Raw genomic sequence first — 8,959 nt, 5'->3', positions numbered from 1 at the left:
GAAGTCTCTCAATCTACTAACAATGGCCTGACCTCTCTGAGTCCTTCAACTCCATCAACTGCCACTTTTTTCACACAAGATCAATATCAACAAATCATCCAGATACTAGCAAAAGGAAGTGAGAATGCAGGGGAGCATGTCTCTAAAGCAGCTTCCGCAGGTAGTACCTTATCTGCCTTAGTATCCAAATATGTGTCTTTGGACTGGATAATAGATACTGGAGCTACAGATCATATGACAGCTAGTATTGATATGCTTGATGCAGTTCAACCTGTGTCTAGTCTTGAGAGAAAAGAAGTTCACATCCCTACTGGTAATGTAGTATCAGTCTCACACACTGGGAGCACAAAAGTACTTGGTAGTCAAAGTATTAGTAATGTGTTGTTTGTCCCAGACTTCAAGTGTAACTTACTGTCTGTGTCAAAACTTACCAAAGAGCTTCAATGTATGACAACCTTCTTTCCTGACTTTTGTATTTTTCAGGACCTCTCAAATGGACTGGTCAGGGGGATTGGTACAGAAGATCAAGGCCTCTACATCCTCAAAGAAAATCTCGTCAGCTCAACCTTTCCTTCTTCTACACACTCAACACATACTGCCTCTACTTCAACAAGTCAAGCTGAATCTGACTCCTTATGGTATAGAAGATTAGGATATGCCCCCATAGACATAATAAAGAAGTCATCTAGTCTTGATATGGTTCATACTACTATAAATTTACCTTGCACTGTCTGCCCCTTAGCTAAACAAACTAAACCGTTTTTTCCAACTAGCTCCTATGTCTCTACATCAATGTTTGAGCTAGTTCATTATGATATTTGGGGGCCTTACAGAGTACCCACTCACTCTGGTATGAAATACTTTTTGACATTAGTGGATGATTTTTCCATATTTACATGGCTGTTTCTTATTTCCTCCAAAGCTGATACTATAGTGGTGTTGAGAAAGTTCATTGCACAAGTTCATAATGTTTTCTCTACTACTATTAAAACCTTCAAAACTGATAATGAGAGTGAGTTTTTTAGCCATGACTTTCAATCTCTACTATCTAATCTTGGTGTCCTTCATCAAAGTATATGTGTCTACACTCCCCAACAAAATGGGGTTGCTGAAAGGAAGCATAGAACAATTCTAGACATGGCTAGAGCACTCAGGTTCCAAGCTAGTATGCCTCTGAAGTTTTGGCGTAAGTGTGTCACTACTGATGTGTATATTCTGAACAGACTTCCTTCCAAAATTCTTCACTATAAGTCCCCTTTTGAAATGCTTCACTTTTCACCTCCTTCCCTCTCCCATATCAGAACATTTAGCTGCCTGTGCTATGCAGCCTGTCCCAAGATATCAGACAAATTTTCCCCCATAGCTATTCCTGCAGTCATGATGGGATACTCCATGTCACAAAAGGTCTATCTCCTCTATGATCTGCACTTCAAATCTATATTTGTTAATAGAAATGTAGTGTTCAAGGAGGATATTTTCCCATTCAAAGACTTACAAGTGTCCTCTAATCCCTAGGAGGTCATCTAGATAAACCAATCCTCCCTTATGGCTTTAGGACTTTGTCACTGCCAATCATGGTTCCTCATCTTCTTACCCCATATCTGATCACCTTTCTTATGCCCATCTGTCTCCTCATTATGCTCATGCTCTGGCTGCCTACTCAGCTGTAACTGAGCCTACCTCATATTCTGAAGCTCCCTTGATCCTAAATGGATCCAGGCTATAGAACTAGAGATTGCTGCCCTGCAGGATAATCACACTTGGAGTGTGGTAGATCTGCCTCCTGGCAAGAAACCCATTGGCTGCAAGTGGGTCTACAAAGTGACATACAAGGCCTCAGGTGAAGTTGAAAGGTATAAGGCCAGGCTGGTAGCCAAAGGGTATAGCCAACAAGAGGGTCTTGACTACAGTGAGACCTTCAGCCCTGTTGCAAAAATGGTCACTTTTAGATCTATTGTTGCTCTTGCTGCTTCCAAAGGCTGGTGCATTCATCAAATGGATGTTCACAATGCTTTTCTCAATGGTGATCTCTTGGAGGAAGTATACATGACTGTTTCTGCTGGCTTTGCAAGACAGGGGGAGCAAGGCAAGGTCTGCAAACTCCACAAGTCACTCTATGGCTTCAAGCAGGCTCCCAAATAATGGAATCTTAAATTGACAGAAGCCTTGGTACAACTGGGGTTCATCCAGAGCCACTATGATTACTCACTGTTTACTAGACAAGCTAAGGGTGGTATTGTGATTGTCCTCGTCTATGTAGATGATCTCTTAATCACTAGCAGCAAACAACATCTAATAGACTGCACAAGGAGTGACCTGCAGAAGAAATTCAAGATGAAGGACCTAGGAGAACTTAAATTTTTCCTTGGGATTGAAGTTGCCAGATCCAACAAAGGCATACATCTATCTCAAAGGAAATATGCACTAGAACTAATAGCTGAAATTGGTTTAGGGGGAGCCAAGCTTGCAGCTACACCACTTGAACAAAATCTAAAACTGACCTCAGCCAAGTATGATGAAGCTGTTGCTCCAAAAGGAGAACATGAAGACCTTGCACTGAAGGACCCTGACAGGTATCAAAGGCTAGTAGAAAGACTCATATATCTTACTATGACCAGGCCTGATCTTGCATTTTCAGTCCAGAAGCTGAGCCAATATATGCATTGCCCCAAGGAATCACATATGGATGCAGCACTCAGAGTAGTAAGATACATCAAAGAAGCTCCAGGGCTTGGGCTATTCATGCCATCAGAAGCATCAAAACAACTCATTGCCTATTGTGACTCAAACTGGGTGCATGTCTAGAGACCAGGAGGTCAGTCACTGGATATGTGGTTAAATATGGTGAAAGCCTCATATCCTGGAAGTCTAAGAAACAAGAGGCAGTCTCCAAAAGTTCAGCAGAAGCAGAATTCAGAAGTATGACAAACTGTGCAGCTGAGGTAACTTGGTTGATTGGTTTATTCAAAGAACTTGGCATTCAAGTTGAACTCCCAGTCAGAATGATATGTGACAGCAAGTCAGCCATACAAATTGCTGCAAATCCAATATTTCATGAAAGAACCAAACACATAGATATAGATTGCCACTTTGTAAGGGAAAAAATATGTCAAGAAGTCCTGAAAACTGAATTCACACCCACTGGAAATCAACTAGCTTATCTACTCACAAAGAGCCTCGGCAAAGCCCAACATCAACTACTGCTGAATGGCTTAGGAGTACTGGACTTGTTTAAGCCATGAGCTTGGGGGGGAGTGTTGACTAAAGACATGGTTAGTCAAGCTACCATGGCTAACAAATGGTAGTTAAGCTAACAAGAGTAGTTAATTGGTTGTTAGATATTAACTAATTAGTTGTTAGTTAGTTATAGATACTATTAGGGTGTACATGTACACAATGCATAATCCAGTACAAATATATATATATATATATATATATATATATACATGTATCAGTGGAAAAGAAATAAACTGAAGATTTTTCTTTCTCTCTCCATTCTTCTCCCTAAACTCAGACTTCTCTCACTATCTCTCTCTAAGCTTCGTCTCCTTGCTTCTCTTCTATTTTCCTCCATTCATGGAGCACTGATAACCTCCATTAATGGAGTTTTAGCAGAGATTTGGTCCAAAAAGATTATTAATCAATCAAATCATTTGACCGAATCCGAGTGAGCGACGACGGCGCGAGGGGAGACCCTCTTCTTGACCCTTTTAGCAACATGAAGGAGCGTTTCTACTTTTAATTAAGAGATTTTTTCTTTTCACCACCTATGTGAGACAAATGCTTATTTCATAAAGCAAGAGGGAACAACTCATATTTCCCTCCACTTCTTTTCCCTCCATTTCCCATTCAACCTATCAATTTAACCCAACATTGATTCGATATAAACACTCTGTATGAATAAGTTTACAAATATGTGACATGTCCAAGAGCTTGGGTGTGTACTGTTACGGCTTGAAGTTGCTTAGAAACTTCCTGTAGAGCTAAATGAAACGACGAAATGAGTGGACTTGTGGTGCAAAAACAAAGCTAGTAAACAAACACTGCATCATCGGTGGTATTATTTCTTGTCCCAGTTTTTTTTTGTTTTTAATTGTACTCCCCGATTCAAAATATGTGACAACTGTTTTAAGGTCTGTCCAAGAAAAAATGGCATTTTTTTATAATTAGAAATAATTTAATTTTAAAGTTTTTTTTTCCGTATAATAAAATAATCTATGATTACACAAATTTTGTGTGTAAAGTTTGTTTTAGACAATAAATTTCGGAAGTCTACTTTTTTTATTTAAATTTTGTGTCAAGTCAAATAGTGACATATAAATTGAGACAAGTGAGTAATTACTTGTTAATCAAAATTTAAACTCTTTTGAGTTATAAATGTAGGATAGCAACATTAAGGGCATGTTTTGATATGCGATAAAGAATCATGATTTAAAGTTAAAATTTTGTTTGGACATGCAACTTGATTTTTTTAATTTGTACTATCTTTGTTTAAAAAAGAATTACCTAATTTTCTTTTAGTATGTTTAAAAAAGAATTATCTCTTTCCTTTTTTGGCAATACTTTAATTTAAGTTTTTCACGTGCCACGTTTAAGCCACAAGATTAAAGGGCATTTTGATACATTTGACTTAACTTTAATTTAGGACCACAAAATTGAAAAATCTTCTTTATTTTCTTAAACTTCGTACCAAGTTAAAATAGGTCATTCCTTTTTAAATGGAGGGAGTATTATTTTTCCATAATTATGACAACTCCACAAGTTGTGAAATCTATCAATATTTACCCAATTGTTATACAATCTTACCAAATGGGCAAAACATAGTTCATAAACAATATATCGGAATATCCTACGATGACGCATTGATAAATCATATATCTCTATGATTTGGAATTCCAAATCATGCTTTATAGAGAATTTGAAATTTGAAATTATGATCCAAATCGTATGTCCAAATGCAAGTTAAGTGTTAATAACTGAATTCAGAATTTAATTTTTATACATATATATTTAATAAATTTATTAATACAAACTGAGTTTGGACTATATATAGTTATTGATATCAATCGAAACCGTACGTAACCTTCTGGCTGTGCCCATGCTTGTACCAAGCTAGTAGTGACAATAACTACTTTAAATAGCAGTGCAAATTAGCTCCTGTAGTCTCACACAAAATCTACTAAAGAGAGGGAAAAAATAGTGCTACTACTATACAATGAGGGATGAAAATTTTGATCTAATTAACCAACAAGATATAGAAAGTAGAGCTATACATTATTGGTGGAGATCAGCAACAAAATTTGATGAGTGTGTAAAATTCAAGTTTGAGAAAATGCAAAATTTGTCAAAAATGACACCAATACTTAAAGTGCTTAGAGAAATGGAAAGGCTACATTTGATGTCCACAGAGAGTCTTGATGAGCTTAGGCAAAGGCTAATGTCTTATAAAGCAGGGGATTTTTGGGTACCAATTGGTGGAATTAACAAAGAAGATATGGATATTCCACATGTGAATACTATATTGTTGGTTGGTTTTCATAATGCTGGCAAAAGTTCACTTGTAAACCTTATGTATAGTGTTCTTGGTCAATCTGGTCTCATCCCTTTTGCTCAAACTTCCTCAGGTACTTGGTTAATACAATATCTTTTTCTAACTATATAACGTGTGTTTAACTGGATACAAAATTTAAGAGAGAAAGAAATTTGTTTGGTACATATCGAAAGTTTTCTTATAACTTATGATCTTTGGGGATGAATCTTATACTGTTAGCTTAAACCATATATACGTGTTAAGAGATCTACTAAATACTCTCTCTATTTCAAAATAAAGTACATTATTGGGCCTTCTTTCATAATTCAAAATAAGTGAATTGTTCAAAGTTCAAAATTTAAAAATTTCTTCCGTTTTTGCCCCTTGATTATATTTTCTAGGTGATAATTTCAAGAGAGGTAATTGTTCATATTTATTTAACGTGATATTCTTTTCAAGAATAGTTTGAAAATAACTAAAAGGACAAAAGTGGAAAGCGGTATTCAATTTATTTCCTAAACTTTTTTTTTAATGAATGTGCATTGCCTCAACAATTCACTTATTTTGAAATGAAAGAAGTATGTAAATACAATACTAAATTTCCAAAATTGTGACTCAAATACAGTGAGTTCAATGGCATTCCGAAACCATAATTAAAATTTTCAAATACTGGATCGGTTACTAATGATCTTTAACATATTGTGGTGTTTCCATAGTTATAAAAGCATGTTATTAAGAATGAAAAGAGAAATTTTAAGAAAAAAAGAAAAAAAATCTAAACATAGAAAAGTATCTTTATTTTCAAAACAGATTAAAAAGAAGAGAATATGACAAATAAATAAAAAGTATAATAAAAAGCATTTGAGATTATGAAAGACAAAACCAGCTGGTACATTTTGTCACAACCTTTGTGGGATCCTTAGTAAAATCTTATAGATTCGTTTTGTTTTATAGGACTTTTTCTATTTCATTTCATTTAAACTCATGATAAACACATTACAATAAGCAGACTTGAGGTAGATTCAAGAACCAAAATCGATTTTCTTTATAACAAAAAAAAATTGATATCAATAAACTTATATGAAATGATTTCACGTGATTCAGTCAAGTATCTTGATCGTGGTATATCAATGATATAATATTATTATTATTCTAATATACACGTACCCGACTATCATAGTTAGACTACCTTCATTTCACTCCTTTCTCTAGACTTAGATTGTACTCTGTCTTACCGTTCCAAAAATAGTTGTCATGTTTCGTTATTTAAACTAATTTTCTCGTGAAATGTTTTTTCTTAAGGAAATGATTGTGGTTACACTACACTAATGATGGAAGAACACAATGTGCTAAGATCATCACGAAATGGATTCTGCATTTACGATACAAGGGGTTTCGATTACGATAGAGTTGATGAAGCTCTTCTAGAATTGAAAGAATGGATGGCTGTTGATGGAGTCCACCATAAGAAGCTGTGTTCCACACCAGGAGATCATCAACTTTTCCCAATACTAAATACTAATGAATTGGAGGATGTTTCTTCTTCAATTTTTATAAAGAGAACAGTCAATTGTGTTATGGTGGTGGCTAATGCTTCTGAAATATACAAGTCTCTAAGACTTGGTGATTTTAAGCCACTGGATGCATTGAAGAAACTCTTTTGCTCATCTTCACTCAACAAATCCAGTAAGTTTTAATTGTTAATTCTCTCCCATTACTGATTTAAAGAAGAATAAGATAAGTCAAGTACTCCCTCCGTCCCATTCTAACTGCCACTTTAGCTTTAAAAAAAAATTGTCCCTAAAAAAGAAAGAACCCGTTTGGAAATTCAAGACCAAAGTTGAGAACTATTTAATTTCAACCATGCTCTTAATGTTAAATAAGTAGTCTTTTAAATAATGTTCAAATTCTCAAAAAATATTTAATAAATAAAATTAATTTAGTAAGTTATACCTTAAGTATGGACAGTTTTTTCTTAATAATGGACGTGAAAAAACTAAAACAACAGTTAAAATGATACGAAAGGAGTGAATCATAGTCAAAATCTTAAGGAGTCATTTGGTGTGAGGTATAAGGTATAATAATTTCCCAAAATAAAATGTAGGATTATTTTGTCCCATATTTGGTTGGAAGTAATAGGTAATCCTGAAACTATTTATCTCACCATTTTTGTCATAATGATGAAATAAGTTATCCCATTTCCTGTCGCAGATAGGAACCCCATATTGATCTTGACTCATGGAGACAAATTATCAACCGAGGATCGAATCGATTGTCGATTGAAAATATGCAAGCATGTTGGTGCCTCAGAGACTAAAGGAATATATGATATAGTTTGTGTGACAGAATATGGATTATTGGCAGATGAATATGATCCAATCTCAGCATATTCTATAACTGAAGCAGTTTATAGAGCATTGCTTATTTCAGACAGGGCACAACTTGTCAAGAAAACATTCAAGGACTGGGCATTATTTGCATTGTCATGTCTTATGTGCTTTTTAGCCAGCATTTTTGCCTATCTGGCCCATCTTTTCAATGTTCTGGCCCAAAAACATAAAGGAAAGTTAAAATGGTGAAGAAAAATCTAGGCAAAATATTTGTATTAGCATATGTATTTGTATTTTCTATTAATGATGTCCTTCTTGTTGGATGATTAGATATAAGTAAAATAGGTTAATAACTATATATGTTCAATGGCTATAGTTGGATTATTGTATCTGTTTAATTATGAGCAAGGGTACGTTTGCTTTGATAAATTACCTATCATTGTCATTAGGGGCAAACATCTACCCTTCAGATTGGATATGAAAATTTTTATTTAGATTTTTTATTTTTGGATTTAAGAATCTAAAATCTAAGTGATGGATTTTCTTAAGTTCAATTATGGTTTAATCAGTTTGGTTATTTCGAATATGCGATTTTGAGCCTATGAAGCCTTTTCTTTTTTAAATCAAAGGTTCGAAGTTAAGCTTGATGAAGCTAATGGTATAAATTGGATGTACGTGAGCCATTGATACGTCATAGAAGTAACATAATCAAGATTTTTAACAAGTGTTCAAAATATGAAAATATAAATAAAATTAATAAATTATGAAAACATAAATACACGAAAAGCTAATAAAATTTAATAGCTATTATATATTATATAAAAATAATTTTATTCTTATGCATAATGTATGAGCAAATCAGATCTAGTGAAAAGAGCAAATCACACTATGACACATGATAAAATCAAATATGAAGGAATGTCTGTGACCACCGAGGAGAATGAAAGATACTTTTCTCGATAAGTCTCAAAGAGGCTCGAATGCCTGTACGAGTAAGGTTGCTACGTGATTGGCAACTAAAATAGGCTTCATTTTGAGAAGATCGCCTTACAACTAGAAGCAATCACAATGATTCTCGGAGTCTAACAATCAATTTCGA

The 8,959-nt window shown here is 34.6% G+C and overlaps 1 protein-coding gene across 1 annotated transcript; it reads left to right on the top strand.

Moving 5' to 3' along the window:
- Window positions 1–5,159: 5,159 nt before the first annotated feature.
- On the top strand, window positions 5,160–8,332 carry LOC129881797 (uncharacterized). The gene is made up of 3 exons (XM_055955906.1): window positions 5,160–5,624; window positions 6,833–7,216; window positions 7,742–8,332. The coding sequence occupies exons 1-3, from the start codon at window positions 5,216–5,218 to the stop codon at window positions 8,107–8,109; spliced, it is 1,161 nt and encodes a 386-aa protein (XP_055811881.1). The 5' UTR covers window positions 5,160–5,215; the 3' UTR covers window positions 8,110–8,332.
- The last annotated feature ends 627 nt before the right edge of the window (window positions 8,333–8,959 follow it).

Source organism: Solanum dulcamara, chromosome 3, assembly GCF_947179165.1.
Source record: "Solanum dulcamara chromosome 3, daSolDulc1.2, whole genome shotgun sequence".
NCBI lineage: Eukaryota > Viridiplantae > Streptophyta > Magnoliopsida > Solanales > Solanaceae > Solanum > Solanum dulcamara.
This window is presented reverse-complemented; position numbering and strand designations above follow the sequence as displayed.

Excerpts from the sequence above, each read along its gene's own strand:
- LOC129881797 (XM_055955906.1), top strand. The coding sequence starts at position 5,216 with ATGAGGGATGAAAATTTTGATCTAATTAACCAACAAGATATAGAAAGT. Across the intron at positions 5,625-6,832 it reads TTTTGCTCAAACTTCCTCAG|GAAATGATTGTGGTTACACT; the intron begins GTACTTGGTTAA and ends TTTTTTCTTAAG. Across the intron at positions 7,217-7,741 it reads ATCTTCACTCAACAAATCCA|ATAGGAACCCCATATTGATC; the intron begins GTAAGTTTTAAT and ends TTCCTGTCGCAG.